General features: G+C 36.0%; 2 protein-coding genes across 2 annotated transcripts; one reads left to right on the top strand and one right to left on the bottom strand.

Annotated features, from left to right (window-relative positions):
• The first annotated feature begins 115 nt into the window (after positions 1-115).
• LOC104897619 (65-kDa microtubule-associated protein 3) lies at positions 116-5,447 on the top strand. The gene is made up of 13 exons (XM_010684544.4): positions 116-314; positions 1,474-1,563; positions 1,650-1,856; positions 2,352-2,603; positions 2,725-2,934; positions 3,028-3,183; positions 3,263-3,422; positions 3,600-3,751; positions 3,837-3,924; positions 4,069-4,142; positions 4,249-4,323; positions 4,427-4,679; positions 4,772-5,447. The coding sequence occupies exons 2-13, from the start codon at positions 1,492-1,494 to the stop codon at positions 5,260-5,262; spliced, it is 2,190 nt and encodes a 729-aa protein (XP_010682846.2). The 5' UTR covers positions 116-314; positions 1,474-1,491; the 3' UTR covers positions 5,263-5,447.
• A 1,791-nt stretch (positions 5,448-7,238) lies between these two features.
• Positions 7,239-14,745, bottom strand: LOC104897618 (lipoxygenase 6, chloroplastic). The gene is made up of 9 exons (XM_010684543.4): positions 14,240-14,745; positions 11,473-11,750; positions 11,143-11,380; positions 10,398-10,712; positions 10,191-10,276; positions 9,991-10,098; positions 9,238-9,539; positions 8,835-9,101; positions 7,239-8,093 (listed from the first exon to the last, which is right to left on the bottom strand). Exons 1-9 carry the CDS (start codon positions 14,643-14,645, stop codon positions 7,343-7,345), a joined length of 2,751 nt encoding a protein of 916 aa, XP_010682845.2. The 5' UTR covers positions 14,646-14,745; the 3' UTR covers positions 7,239-7,342.
• Between the last annotated feature and the right edge of the window lie 348 nt (positions 14,746-15,093).

Here is a 15,093-nt window from a genome sequence, read left to right as displayed (position 1 = left end):
GAATATCAACTGCATGGGCCTCAGTAGTAGGGCCCCATTCTTATAACGGGTATAAGTTTGTAACTTTCTCTCCTTTGACATTCTTTTTTTTTGAATTTAAACAAAGTCGCTACTTTCCAAACTGAAATTTAAAATAACAACATAGTACAAAAAAACTTCACCCTCTTTATTATACCAGACTTTCCTCGTCACTTCAACGGTCGAAATTTTCAAATATCTCTCCCTCTTTCTATCTCTAACTTCCATTTTTTCTGATCATATTCAACCTCTAATCTCTCTCCAAATTCAGCTTCCAGCAACATAACTTGTACAAGGTTAGTGTTAAACTGTTAATTACTCTTTATTGTTCTGATTTCTCCTTTTTATTTGGATAAAAATCTGAAATATTATGAAATCAAGCTAAATTTTAACCTAAAAAACCCTAATCATTTTCATGTTTATTAAAATGAAGTTGTTACAGTAGAAATGCAGATTCTGGATTTAGAAGGTCTTAAAATGGTGGGATTTTTTAATTTTCTTAAAAGGGTTTTTCTTTGTAATTTTAGGGATTTGATTTAGTTTATTGCAGTAGACGGATCAAATATCATGAGCAAGTTGAGTGATTTGAGTAAACACTCTAATTTTTTTTCTTCTAATTGTTCGATTTTCTATTTTTGGAGTATACCAAAATGCATAATTGGGATTTGGAAAGCTGTAATGAGTTTAAATTTCTTGTAATATAGATATGAGAAAGAGTTTTTTTTTTTTAAAAAAAAAGTATGGATACAGGAAATGTGACTTTTTCTAGACATCCCAAAATTGAATATGTGACTGTCATAGTAGGTCTTGTGTACATCGGGTGTATTGTATATACTTTCTCCGTTCCATATTACTTGCAACACTTTGACCATAAAGCTCTCACATTTTTGTTGGTTAAAGTGTTATAAGTAATTCAGAACGGAGGAAGTATACGATATAAAAGTCGACTTTAAAAAGATTCGGTATATTTTCTAACCCCGGGGAATTAAGTCCTGTTGTATATGATTACATCCGTTGTAGACAGGTTGTTGTGTTACAAGAATAGTAACAGTGTGAATCGCTCTTGTGTTGTTATGAAAAGGGTTTGACGAGTCTTATATGCACGCTATGCGTGCGAAAACATATAAACTTATTCCTATATAAACGAGAGGGATATGGTTATATTAGTTTTTTCCTGATTGATTAAAGCATGTAGTTAACTTTTTTTTTTTTTTCATTTTTTTTCCTTTTTTTAGTTTTTGGTGTCCCCTATATGTTGCCTTATATAATAGAGATCCACGTTATTTAGTATCAAAAACTGATGATTTAGTGCATAGTTCTTATCATAATTGCCTTACTTAGAGCTCTTTCTGGTTGATAAAATGTGATATGCTCAATTTAAATATTGTGAGAAGTTGCTAATGTTGGTCCATTATCCATGCTTTCATTGATTTTCTCTCCTTGATCCTGCTGCAGTAAATAGTGGTGGTTAAGATGGCCATCGTCCAAAGCGATCCACTTACGCAATTGGAGACAACTTGTGGGTCTCTTTTATATGAACTTCAGGTATAAAATGAGCTAACATTGATGCAAGGATGACAGTTGTATATTTGTATCTCATGGTTGATTGAGTATGTACTTTTTGTTTTCAGATAATATGGGATGAGGTTGGTGAAACTGAAACCAGTCGTGATAAGATGTTACTTGAGTTGGAGCAAGAGTGCCTTGAAGTATACAGGAGAAAAGTTGATCAGGCAAACCGCTGCAGAGCTCAGCTACGACAAGCTATTGCTGATTCAGAGGCCGAGCTAGCAGCCATCTGTTCTACCATGGGAGAGCTACCACTGCATATTAGGCCGGTAGGGAAATCTAATACTTGGCCCTTGACATGACCTTATATGAGTAATTGGAATTGGTACCATTGGTTGGATTAGTTGATTCTTCATAGATATCTCCATGACCTTTTAGTTTTTAAGCTCAATGAGTTGATTCTATTGATACTGAAGTATATCCAAGAGCTGATCTATGGATGTCTTAGATGCTCTAGAATTTATAGCCATCATAATTTATTCAATTGGACTTCTTCGATGCTCTAGTTAGTCTAGTATTTATAGCTATCATCATTAAACGATTTAATTCTAGAGGATCACATGTCCGAAATCTGTTGGAGATCCACAAAGTGTTTGTGCAGTAAGAACCTCATCAACAATTTGCTATCAGATTAAACTCTCTCACTGCAAACTGATTGTTAATAATATCTATAACTGCTTTATTTGCTTTCCATGAATTATTTTTAAGAGAACTGTTTGTTACACCAATTTATGAGGAATAACCCAATTGAATTAAACATTCAGACTGAACAAACAGTCGGAAGCTTGAAGGAAGAGCTCGATACCATTCTTCCACAGCTGGAAGAGATGAGGAAAAGTAAAATAGAAAGGAGAAATCAATTCCTTGATGTCATAGGACAAATTCAGAAGGTGTCCACTGAAATATATGGATCAGCAGGAAATGGTAGCTCAACAGCTGTTTTAGATGAAAATGACCTGTCTCTGAGAAGGCTTGAAGAATTGCAAAATCAGCTGCAGTCCCTACAAAAGGAGAAGGTGCATTTGATGAAAAAAATGTTTATCCTTTCTATTGAATTTCGGTTTATCTAAATTGTCTATGAGAAAACTTTTGTTATAAGACTTGCACTGATCCTGCCCGATCTTTTAAAACTTGTAGAGTGATCGCCTAAAACAGGTCATCGAGCACCTGAATGTTTTGAGCTCATTGTGCTCTCTCCTTGGGTTGGACTTCAAGGAAACTGTAAGAGAACTGCATCCAAGTTTAGCTGGTTCAGAAGAATCGCATAGCATAAGTACTGATACACTTAAGCAGCTGGAGACTGCTATATTCAGATTACGAGAGCTTAAGCTTCAGAGAATGCAGAGGGTACACTGAATGTTTGCCTTGGATTAGTTTATTTGTTACTTATTCTGATCCTCTTACTCATGCTATATGTTCATTTTAACTGAAATGGCACAGCTTCAAGATCTTGCAACAATGTTGTTGGAGCTCTGGAATCTGATGGATACACCTTATGAGGAGCAACAAGCATTTCAAAATGTTACATGTAATCTTGCTGCATCTGAAGACGAGATAACTGAACCCAATATCCTTTCAACAGACTTCATTAAATATGTGAGCTGAAGATCTCTTATCTGATTATTAGTCTCGTTTAATGTTGAGGTATTAAACCAGCACAAATTTACTTGTGTAGGTTGAGGCAGAAGTTTCCAGGCTGGAGGAGCTGAAATCTAGCAAGATGAAAGAACTGGTCCTGAAGAAGAGAACTGAACTAGAAGAAATTTGCAGGAAGACACACTTGGTTCCTGAAGCAGATTGTGGGACAGAACATCTCATGGCAGCAATAGAATCTGGTATCATGCTTTCTGAACAAATGGTTATAAGATTTCGTATTGCAGCCTTCAGATTCTAGACATTGACTGTCATAGATTATCAAGAACACTAGATAGATAGCTGTCTTATCAAGGAATTTGGTGGATAACATTCGTTTTTTCCAGAATGCTCAATCTTCTTTTGTTTCCTCAAATTAGGAACTTTGGACCCTGCCTCTATCCTCGAACAAATTGAAATGGAAGTTTCAAAGGTCAAGGAAGAAGCATTTAGCCGCAAAGAATTACTAGAAAAAGTCGAGAAGTGGTTGTCCGCCCGTGAGGAGGAAGAATGGCTTGAACAATATAATCAGGTAGTAATATCAATCTTGAATTACTCCGAACTTGGTATATGTATAATAAGTCCATTGCCTTAACTTCCATTTGCCTGTCACCTAGGATGAAAATCGATACAATCCAGGCAGAGGTGCTCATCTCACTCTCAAGCGCGCTGAAAAAGCTCGATCACTAGTTAACAAGCTTCCAGGTAAACATCACAATGTCACGTCTGAATGAATTTATAGCCTCAATCAGTTAGCATGTTATTTCAAATATGATAGATTTTGTCTTGACCTGTAAAGACAACAATTTTTGGGGTATTTCCTTCCTGTTTTGATCATTAATCATACAGGAATGGTGGAGGCACTGGCTGCAAAAGCTCTAAACTGGGAGAATGAAAGAGGTGTTGTGTTTATGTATGATGGTGTAAGTACATAATATTGCTTAGTAATTATCTATAATAAAAAAAATGGTGTTTCTTCCCTTGTCATCTGATAGTAACAATACCTGGTTGTAATGTTGTATCAATCAGGTCCGTTTTCTTTCTATGCTTGAGGAGTACATGATATTACGCCAGGAAAAGGAGCTCGAAAAGAAAAGACAGAGGGTATGAGGAGCATTTCATTAAAGCATTGCCAAAGTAAGAACTTTTAGGATTAACCTGAAATTGGGTGTTATTAATGCATGCATGTTATCTTCTCTTCTTTCAGGAGCAGAAGAAACTCCAAGGGCAACTAATGGCAGAGCAAGAGGCACTTTTTGGCTCAAAGCCAAGCCCGTTAAAGAGTGCTAAGAAACCTTGCAGAAGAATGTCTATGGGAGGAGCAGGAGGAAACAGTCGAAGGCTCTCTCTTGGAGGTAATATGCATCAAACTCCGAGGCCTGATTCATCTCACTCTTCTAGAGCAACACCAAATTCACGTCCAATCAGAAAGGATGACAATGCAGGAGGACAATCAACTGGTTAGTTACTTACTTACTTTGGAGAGTACAATTAACCAAATATGCTACTTTTTCTGATGCTGAACACTAATCATCTGTTTCATGATCAATAGCAAGGAGGGCATTGGACATAGCAAGTCTCCCATCAAAGAACTACACATTTAGTGGCCGCGAATCAGAACCTACTGTGGCCCGAAGACCTTTCTCACCCATCTCTTCTGTGGCATCATCAAGAGCAAATGCAGATTTCAATGATGATCAGAACATACTGCAAAACAACAGTGTTCAGAAATCTCTTACCAAAAATGAGACACCCCAGAAAATAGTTAGCCTAAGTAATACTTCATTTACCACTCCCTCAAAGAAAATGCCTGCTGCAGATGAAGAAAATCACACTCCAAACACAATGTTAATTCAGGCCCCTATAACACCTCTGACGGTTTCAGCTCCGATGCAAACATCAATGACACCAGCACCTCTGAAACTTCTCAATGGTGATAACATGGTGGAAGATATAGCTGAAGATATAGAGTACTCATTCGAAGAAAGAAGAGCTGGTTTTGTGTTGCCCAACACACCTCTTAGAAGAGCTATACATGTATGAAACCTTAGAAAACATCAACTGAATTTGTGTTTTTTTCTTCATTTTTTTATATTTTGTGTTGGAAACATAGATGATGGTGAAGTCAAACTTATTTGGCTGCTTTGTCCATCTTCCCACTTGTATAATATTGTGTCTGAATCTGTCACTCTAAACGAAAATGGAAATTGAATTATCTCTTTTCATGATATGAACTTTGTCAAATTTGCTTGTATTCTAAGTTGACTTTCTCCATACTTGCATCATTGTCAATGCATTTTTTTATGTGGCTAATAAACTATGTGATTGCCCGCATAAAAGACAAACAAACTATATTGAGATACAAGTAACGTCTTTGAATTCAAAGGGATCCTTAATATTTTTAAGACAAGCAACCCCAACGCTTATAAGTAACCTCTAATTTTATTTTATATTTTAAGAGGAAAAGGGAAGTAACCTCTAATTATTAATAAATAATCTCAACTATAAGTAATTCTTAGTATATTAATTAATAACCTCAAAATATAATAATTAATCTTATATATAGATTTACATATAAGAATTTGCGGTGGGATTGTACCAATGACAAAATCATTGTTGTTTTACGACCAATTTCTCAATTAAATTGGGCCAAAACAAATCATTAAGTTGTTTTTTTAGGGAAAATGGACAACACATTTTATTCATACTAAATCAAGTTCCGCCAAAGTGATTAAACTTTGGAGGAAGGAACCAACATAAATAACTTCTCGGTCCAAATTAGCATTTTATCTAGCTACAAGATGAGCTATAGTATTACCCGATCTCCTAACAAGACTACAACGGAAGGAGGGAAACAAACTACTAAAAGCACAAATATCACTATAGAAATGAAATACAGGAGAAGCACCCCTGGTGTTGTTTCCTTTTTTAATTCCACATATTTTCTTTTGCCAGAAAAATTGTGCCACGTTCAATAATTTGCTCATTGGAATTAGTTTATTCAACTCGAGTGTTAAATTAGTCTTACATTTAATGCTCTTTCATATTTTAATTTTTTTCGACAACATTTATTTTCCACTTTTAATTCGCATGCAAAACGAGAAACAAATACTATATAATGGGACAAAGGAATCCAAGTATTCTGAGTGTTATCTATTCAACGTGACTATGTTAATGTTGAGTATTACCCTTCAAAGATGTACATCATTGCATTGTTACATGGAATACAAAACGTTCCAAAACGTGGTACGAAAACGCGGAACATAGCCTATAGAGTGATCCAGATGCACTCCTAGACAACGTATCACGTTCAGGGACACTCGTCCCCTGAAACGTGGAACATGACCACATACCACGTTCCTGGTATCGATGCATCGTTGTGTATTTCCTCCATTTCGAATTACATACAACACTTTGGCTTAAAATGTGACAACTTTTTGGTCAAAGTGTTACAAGTAATATGGAACGGAGGAAGTATTATGCAACACCCTGATGACTAGTTAGTCATATTACCCCTTTGAAGATGAACTCACCAAGACCGCAAGATTAATAGCATTAGTAAGCTTTTTACAATAACAACCAAAGGAGTCAATATATTCAAAATGTACAAAGCCAAGATTTACTCAAATGATCAACAACACAGTAAACTTGTTAAAATAAGTGTTAGTGAATATGGCATCTAAGATAGTCCCCGTAAGTATTCCTTCCGTTTCTTTATAATCTACAATTTTGCAGTGGCAAGCGTGAATGTCAAATTGTGTAGGTTAAAAACAGATAGACATGGTAACAACTTGTCACTTAGACATCTAATAAGGATAGGATGTGAAATCTAAATATTGTTCAAACCCGAGTTTAAACATTGTTTTCTTATCAGGGCCATTCAAGACAGTTCGTTCTCCCTCTAATTATGACAAATTAAGAGCTTTTACATTGAATTGGCTTATAGATTAACTAAACTATGTTCTCATATTTGGTTTCCTAAATGACAAAATCTAGAGTATGCCATATAAAAAAGAAGATTTCAAGAAGAAAAATTGAAATATAGTGTAAAACTCACAAGAAATAAAGCTAAGTTTTGAGCAGTATACTTGTATTATTAGTATGAATTCATGATATACACTGTTTAAATAGAAATGCTATTTGGGATGCCACGACCTGTGACACCAGGACCAGAAGTGGGCAGAAGCAGCTCATATGGCTGAACACCAGCACCAGTTCTATTCTTTAGATTAAAATTCTTATTCCTTTGATGTATTATCTCTTCAATCTCCTTCAAACGGGAGGAAAATTTCTCAAACATGCCTTTAACCTGTTGATCATCAGTCCAATGGCCATGCTCCTGTCCGAGATACTCTTCATCCGGAGAATGCGTAGATAAACTGTCTTGGACGGCCATAACTTTCGTAGCTTGAAGTTTGGAAGGCAAAGACGCGAGGAATGTAGCTTGGGGGTTTTTAAGGAACTTCTCATACTCAGGTTCATTTTCTTGAGGGATAAGTTTCCTCATCAGTGTAGGTCTGTTAGGAACATACCCTCCAAAAGGGTACTGTCCAAAGTTTATTGCTGCATGTTGGCCTGAAGCAACCCAAATAATTATAGCTAGTATTCCAGTCAAATCCTCCTTGGACTCGAGTTTAGGCCACCAAGGCTCGTCCTTCTTGTCAGCATGACCTTTGTTCTTGATCTCGAACCACCATTCTTGGAGCTCAACATCCGAGGTGATGGCACTAGAGTCAGGGTAGAAGTGTGAAACATAGGATTCAACCCATTCCCTGATGGCAGACCATATGAGAAGCCCATCAGCAGCATAAGGGTAATCTTCAATCACAAGTTTTACTCCACAGGGTGCTGTAGGATCCTCCTCTGCCATTCCCCTGGAAATTGAGTTAGTTATCATTAGTACACCACTCTTTTGCCTTTAATATTAAGTGGGTTGTTAGATTATGTAGCACGGAAACAGCTGGAATTTCGAAAACAGGGAAACCTCATGTTCCAGCTGTTCTCAGGCTTCGTTAACACGAAAATGGTTGGGGTTTCAGGAATAGAAACATTTCACAACAGGTCCCAAAGGTTTTTGTTTTTGTGCTTCATAATCCTAGGTTGTTAGCAGTCATAGAAGCAAACTAGGATATCCTAGATAGCAGCTGGCAAGAGGGGAAATTCTGTTATGATTATTGCAATTTTAAGTCCTGTAATACCTTGATTTCTGAACAACATTACAACTGTGTTTGGTTAAATTAAAAATATATTCCGCCATCTCTCCAATAACCTGAGCTATGGCGTGTCTGCAACAGTTGATATGAACCTGACTCTATAAGAATATCAGAATCTAGTACACTTTCTAGTTTCTACACATAAGACTATGAGTATGGTTGGAGAGAGATCAAAATCTTCATATTTCCAATTGTTTTTTACTAACTACTAAGAGCCAAAAAAAGAGTGTCCCAAAGATTTTTTTTTTATAGACATAGTAATTAAATTATCTTAATGCATCAACTTGTAGGGGTTAAGAATGTGAACCTTTTATCATATATAGGGAGCTAAAGCCACATTATGCAAGAGGAAATGTGATTGCAGCTGAATGGAGAGGTGCACAAAAAGCTTAAAATTTTCACCTTCGAAGTAAATCTGCTGGCAGTGCCTCCATGTCAAACCGCCACATGCTCTTGTAGGCAGCAGAGCTGATCTCCATAGCATACTTTCCAGGGGTAAAACAGGCCTCAATGATTCCCCCGCCATTGATCAAGCTCTGCCGAGCAAGGGCATTGATTTCCATAGTATACCGCATATGTGGATGCAGGAGCTTGTAAATGGGATGGATTTGGCTAAGCTGTCTTTTAGTAGCAATTATGTAAGCTTCCATGCTAGCATGAGTCCTCAACCTAACAAGTAACAACCACAAATCCCTTTGAGATCAGATTTTTTCTTGAAAAAGTTAGCTTTAACCTTATAAAAATACAGTCTTTTCATTACAAAAATCATAGGAAAGCTTCTCCTATAGTTTTTGCAAAAGCTCACCAGTGATTTATTAGTTGATGCACACCACCATCGGCTGCACAAACGTGGGCTTTGGCCAACTTCCAGATCCAATAGCTTGTAGCATCATGGCCATGAGTATAAACACGATTAAATGCAGGGCGAAAATTGGTAGGAGGAAGTGAAAGCTCAATAGCAACAGGTTTAAGAGCTCCGCCACTGGTTTGGAAAAGAATTGTTCTGGAAGCATACACTTTTCTTCCTTTTAACTCGTTTATCTTGTTGACAAACGGAAGTAACAGGTCATGATAATCTATTATGAAAAGTTTCTTGTTCTCAATGGCCTGTATCAACAAGACACGCAGAGCTAAATCAGTTGGACATTCTAGTTATCACTTGTCAGTTCATAAATATTAGTAGATTTTAGACTAGAGATTCAAACTCATTGATGATGGACCATGGCCTTGAGGGTTCATTTCTGCAACACAAGAAAAAGGATCTAAAACAACCAACACCCACCCCATTTATTGTTTTGTTATTCGTTGCTCTATTATTGTTTGCTATTACTTGCTAGATTGATAGTCAATAGAACTTACACATATGCCGTATAGCACTTAGTGATGTTATCGGGACACCTAGGCAAGTACACGGTCATACTCTTTAAGTAGTCTAGATTGGTGGAGATAGTTTCCTCTGTCTAATGAAGGAAAAGCAAAATGAATTCTCAATCAATTGGAAAGCCACCAATAATGTTGAATCTTGAGCTACCAAACACATGAAGATGAAAACCAATACCTCTTCGACACTCATGCCATCCAGTTCTTCTTCAAGCACTTCCTTTGTGATCCCGGATTCTGAAGGGCCATAGACTGCTGGATCCAGTTTGCTCGTAATAGGAAATTCCTAAGCCACAAAATCAAGCCTTAGGAACTTCAAGTGATTTTGTTTTCATCCAAAACTAAAACAAGAACTGAAAAAGGTTATCTTGAAGCTACCTTTAGAAGTTCAATGTTCACAGGATTGACTCCTGCTAAAGTCTGCCGTGCAAATTCATTATCCCTTAGCCATGAAAATCTATCACCTGGGAGCCAAAATTATAAGCACCAGAAGCATAGAAGGGGGATCAAAAGCAAATTCAGTAATAAAGAAAATTACAGTACATATAACAGATAAAATCTAGATTAATAGAACAGAAGACATACTTTTGATAACAGCCGGTATATCATACTTGAGTAATTTAGTACCCATGTTAAGCATTTGGCTTATGTTATTGACCTTATCAGCTGCCTCGTCGTCTTTTAAAGCAAAACCATTGATATATAGGTTGTCTATCTCAGAAAAGCAGCTGAACGGGATATCTGAACTAGCTAAAGTAGCAGCAATTTGAGGTACTAAATTGTGCAAAACAGCTTTCAGTCTTCCCCTAGAAAATGTAGCTTGCTTCGTCTCCTCAAAAGCTTCATCACGGGGAACATATACTGGATGAGGTTTCTCAATTCTACTCTCACATTCTGGAACTGCATGAGTTCAATAATACAGTGACAATCAAAAGCAAGTCCAAAACAAGAAATGAAGTATCAGATACACGTAAGTATAACAGTTCATTCATTTCTTAACATCTTTAACTTAACTACCTTTTGTTATACCACATTATCTAATGTCTTTTGGTATAGAAACTACACTGCCAAAAGAAAGTACTAATGCAATATGGCTTGCCACTTTGAAACACTAATGAATTATCAAAATTGAATTTCAAATACTCATATATTTACTAATATATATAAACAATTAAACAAATATTATTATGTAAAATGACTTTGAATTTATCTCAACGTATATTTTCAAAATATAAAGCTTTCCTCAATTCTAGTAATAGATAATTGAAGATATTAATGGTCAAAGATGTATGTTGGCATAAGTGAGCGAAGAAGTAGCTTGTAAATATACCGGATTTCATGGGTGGTCTTCCAGACCGACATCTCCTTGGATAAGGCCGTTTAGGACCAGAAAGAACTGGCCTAAAGAGGTCATTATCTTTATCTGGATTACCCAAATCATTATATGGAGCATAATCATAAACCATCTCATGTAGCTTTCTTTGTCCTTTCCCATTTCCACGACGACTGAGCAAGTCCTCCCTCCGCAGATCTTTGATGCCTGGTGGCGTTTGTGATGGTAAGTACGTCTTCACAGAGAAAAAAATGCGACATACATCAGATATGTTATCATGTCTTGACAACCATACCAATTAAACAAAAACACAGAATGACAGTTTACATGGTTTCTGAAGATAATTCGGCTTTCAGGATTGTCTTTACTAGAGTGGATCCATGAATTCGCAGGGAAGTGAAGAGGCTCATCATTGAATCCATGAAGAACAACCTCAACCAAGTAAAATTCCTTGCTGTACTTATTACTGACAAGAATAGCTCCAGGATTTCCAAAGTTCGAAGGAATTGTAAAATTGGCAACATACTCATCAATGTATGAGTGTTCTGATGAGCTGGGTGGCCATCCGTTCACATAAGCCTCTACACACTTTCCTGCATTGGTATCTGCAGTAACGGAGTGTTAGGATAGATTTAGGAGTACGGAGCCAATCGAAATTTGTTACGAACACCAAATATAGAAGTTGTGTAGAAAAGAATGTATTAGCTACAAGGAAAAGTACATGAAGAAGATACAATGCTAGTATGCTTAACCTATATAGCACTTGCAAAGGGCTTGATCAAATGATCGCCATCCAACTCAGCTAATGCTCTGATACCATGTACAAGTGTTGAGAATAATTATGTTAATCTTGAGTAGGTTAACCCTGACATTCAATATATATATAGTGTTTACAATACAGGCTTATGACTAGTTACAGACTATTCTATCCTTTTATATACAATGTTATCTAATAACTCTCTCTGTTTTTTTTTTCACTTGCAACTTCTCTCTTAAAGGTCAAACTTCACAAACTTCGACCATCACCAAAATATGCCGGATCTTGTTAGATTCGTATATATTCAAAATTTCACAAGTTAACAAAGTTATATTCAGGCATAATTATGCAACACCACATGAAAATCATACAAATTTGTTTCATTTGTGTAATTTTGAGCTAAGTTGACCCAGAAAAAAATAAATTTCCCTTTTGGCGTTGTACTCTTGTACAATAGTGATTACTGACTACTGAGCAACAAATCAGATCTTCCAAGTTGCACACTACTAAGCATGAACACTTTCATTATTTCTTTTCTTTCTTATTCTCTTTAGAAAAAAAAAATCATGTTTAATATTGGTGCAAATTACATATCAAGACTAATCATATTGAGTCAAGAAAAATTTTTTTTGAGAGGATCACATAGAGAACAGATTCTTGTTTTAAATTCCACCATTAGACAAGAACTTGTATGGACAAATTCAGCTATTATAATCATTCGAACAAATGATAAAATGACATCAAAGGTTAACCACCCTCGTCAGAGAGATCAGAGATAAAGAGAAAACATAATATATATATATATAGAGAGAGAGCTGGCCAACAGTGCGGGCCAATCCAGCCCATCCAACCCAGCTCACCTCGTGGGCCGTGTGGGTTGGGCTCGCAAAAAGCCCGGTCCAGCCCAACTCGAACCGTGAAATTGGTGGGTGGGTCGTGGGCCAGATTTCTTGAGCCCAGCACACTAAAGCCCGCTACTAAAACCGCCCAACCGGGACCATGAAATCGGTCCAGCCCAACCCACGAACCGGACCAGCCCAATCCAAGTTATTATTGAACCAAATTGTGTATATTTTAATCAAATTGTGTATATTTTAATCAAATTGCATCTATTATAATTCAATCGAATTTTAAAATAATGAAATTATTCATCTATTTTAATAATTGTATATATTTTTGTTCATTTTAAAGATTTTATATAACAATAATGAATAATTTCAATGATTAAATAATTTTGAAAACATAATCTCATGCCGGGCCGCCAGCCCGGTCCAGCCCGCTAGACCCACGAACCGCCAGAACCGCTTCCCGAACCGTGAAAACCGGTAACAGACCGGTGTGGGCCAAGATTTTTAATCCCACGGACCAGCCCACCCAACCCATGAATTTCACGGTCCGATCGTGGGCCATGAAATCTCAGCTCAGCCCAGCCCGCTATGGCCCACGGTCCGGCCCGCCCAGCCCGCACCAGTGGCCATCACTATATATATATATGATAGTTTTGGCGACATTTTTTCTCTCTAAAATATCGAATTTAATATTATTTTTTTTATCTCTCAAAAAATTACCAACCCATAAGGCCATCCAAACATTTTCCTTGTCAGTTCCATTATTGATTAAAATACCAACTCACCCACAAAAAAAAATACCATACTATTGATTAAAATATAGCATAACCCAAAAATACATGCAAAAAATCTCAGTTTTCCAAAAAGAAGGAAAGATAAAAACAGAGTGGCTTCGTTTTTGTTCTTAAAATATTAAGAACTGTCTAATCTGACTAAACTCAACCTTATTATATGCTAACTTATTTACAGAAAAGAACTTTATCACGTAGAATCGTCTTACATCTGTAGATCTAATTTTCATCATTTTATATATCTTGTACTTCCCATATTATAGTTATATATGTTTGGTCTAGTCTAGTGTAAATGTGTAATTTGATCTAATATCCTAAAGTAGTGAAAAAAAAACATAATCTTAATCACAAAATGTTCTAACTATTGCTAAGTTAATTCAAAATGCGTAGATGTCATCTAGCTTAGTCCTTTAATTGATAAAGTCTTATAAGATGGTATCATATATCGAATTCTATATACATCATTGCGTTTATTCGCTCATGTACAACAACTAATAAGAAAGACAAAGAAATTATTAGGACAATCCTTGACAAATATTTTTTACCTATTACAATCTAACTTAAGATGTGTTTATGTTATCTAGCTTAATTGGTAAAATCTTATTATAAAATAGTTTTAAAGACCGAATCCTATCTACATCATTGCACTTATTCGCTAATCTACACCAGCTAACTAATAAGAAATAGAAAGAACTTACCAGGATCAATCTGGTCACTAATAAGCTGGAGGAAAATCCCTTGACCAATACTATTAATAAAGTTAAACCACTGATCTTCAACTTTATCAACTAATCTTTGTCTAATCTTCTTCTTAATGACAAGAATTGCTTTCACTTGGAACCCACTTCCAGAAGATTCTAACAAAGAAACACTTCCATTATTATCTTTGACCTCCATTGTTGAAGTTGTTGCACTAGATTCCACTCTGTCACCACTGCTTATTACTGCCCTCACCTTCATTCCACGTGTCATCATCTGGGTCTTCTTTCTTCCTTCGCCGGAGATTCCTCCGCCGGAGATTCCAACTCCGGGGAATCTCCGGTGAGATAATAATGGGTCATTGAGATTTGACCTTATTGTGGGGGTTAACCTTGATGTTAGCATGTTTACAGTTGATGATGGAGGAGAGAGAAAGTAGTGGAGTTATGAAAATGAACATGAACTAGAGTTAAGATTATTCATACAGATGCAAAGATTATTATAACTTGTACTCTTGCTTTTTTTTTAATACAAAAGAAGGAGATAGGGATTCGAACCTATGACTTATTGTTTACAGCACCTCGATCATAATCAACATTATGTTAAGACATTCTCGGTTACTTTTGCTTTTTTAATTGCTATATTAGCTTTTCAATGTTGCGCGACACAACTTTAAATATTATCATTAACCGTGTACAAAAAAAAATTAAAAAAATACACATTGATTTAATTTAAAAAGATATGACCTGATTATATTTTTCTTAACGTAAATAAATCCAAAATTGGTCAATTTTAATAACACCATACTTAAAACACAAATTATTAAAAGAAACGGTCTAATTTTAATATATTA

Source organism: Beta vulgaris, chromosome 6 (assembly GCF_026745355.1).
Source record: "Beta vulgaris subsp. vulgaris cultivar EL10 chromosome 6, EL10.2, whole genome shotgun sequence".
Lineage (NCBI taxonomy): Eukaryota > Viridiplantae > Streptophyta > Magnoliopsida > Caryophyllales > Amaranthaceae > Beta > Beta vulgaris.
Note: the sequence above shows the minus strand (reverse complement) of the source record. Positions and strands in the feature narration are given on the sequence as shown.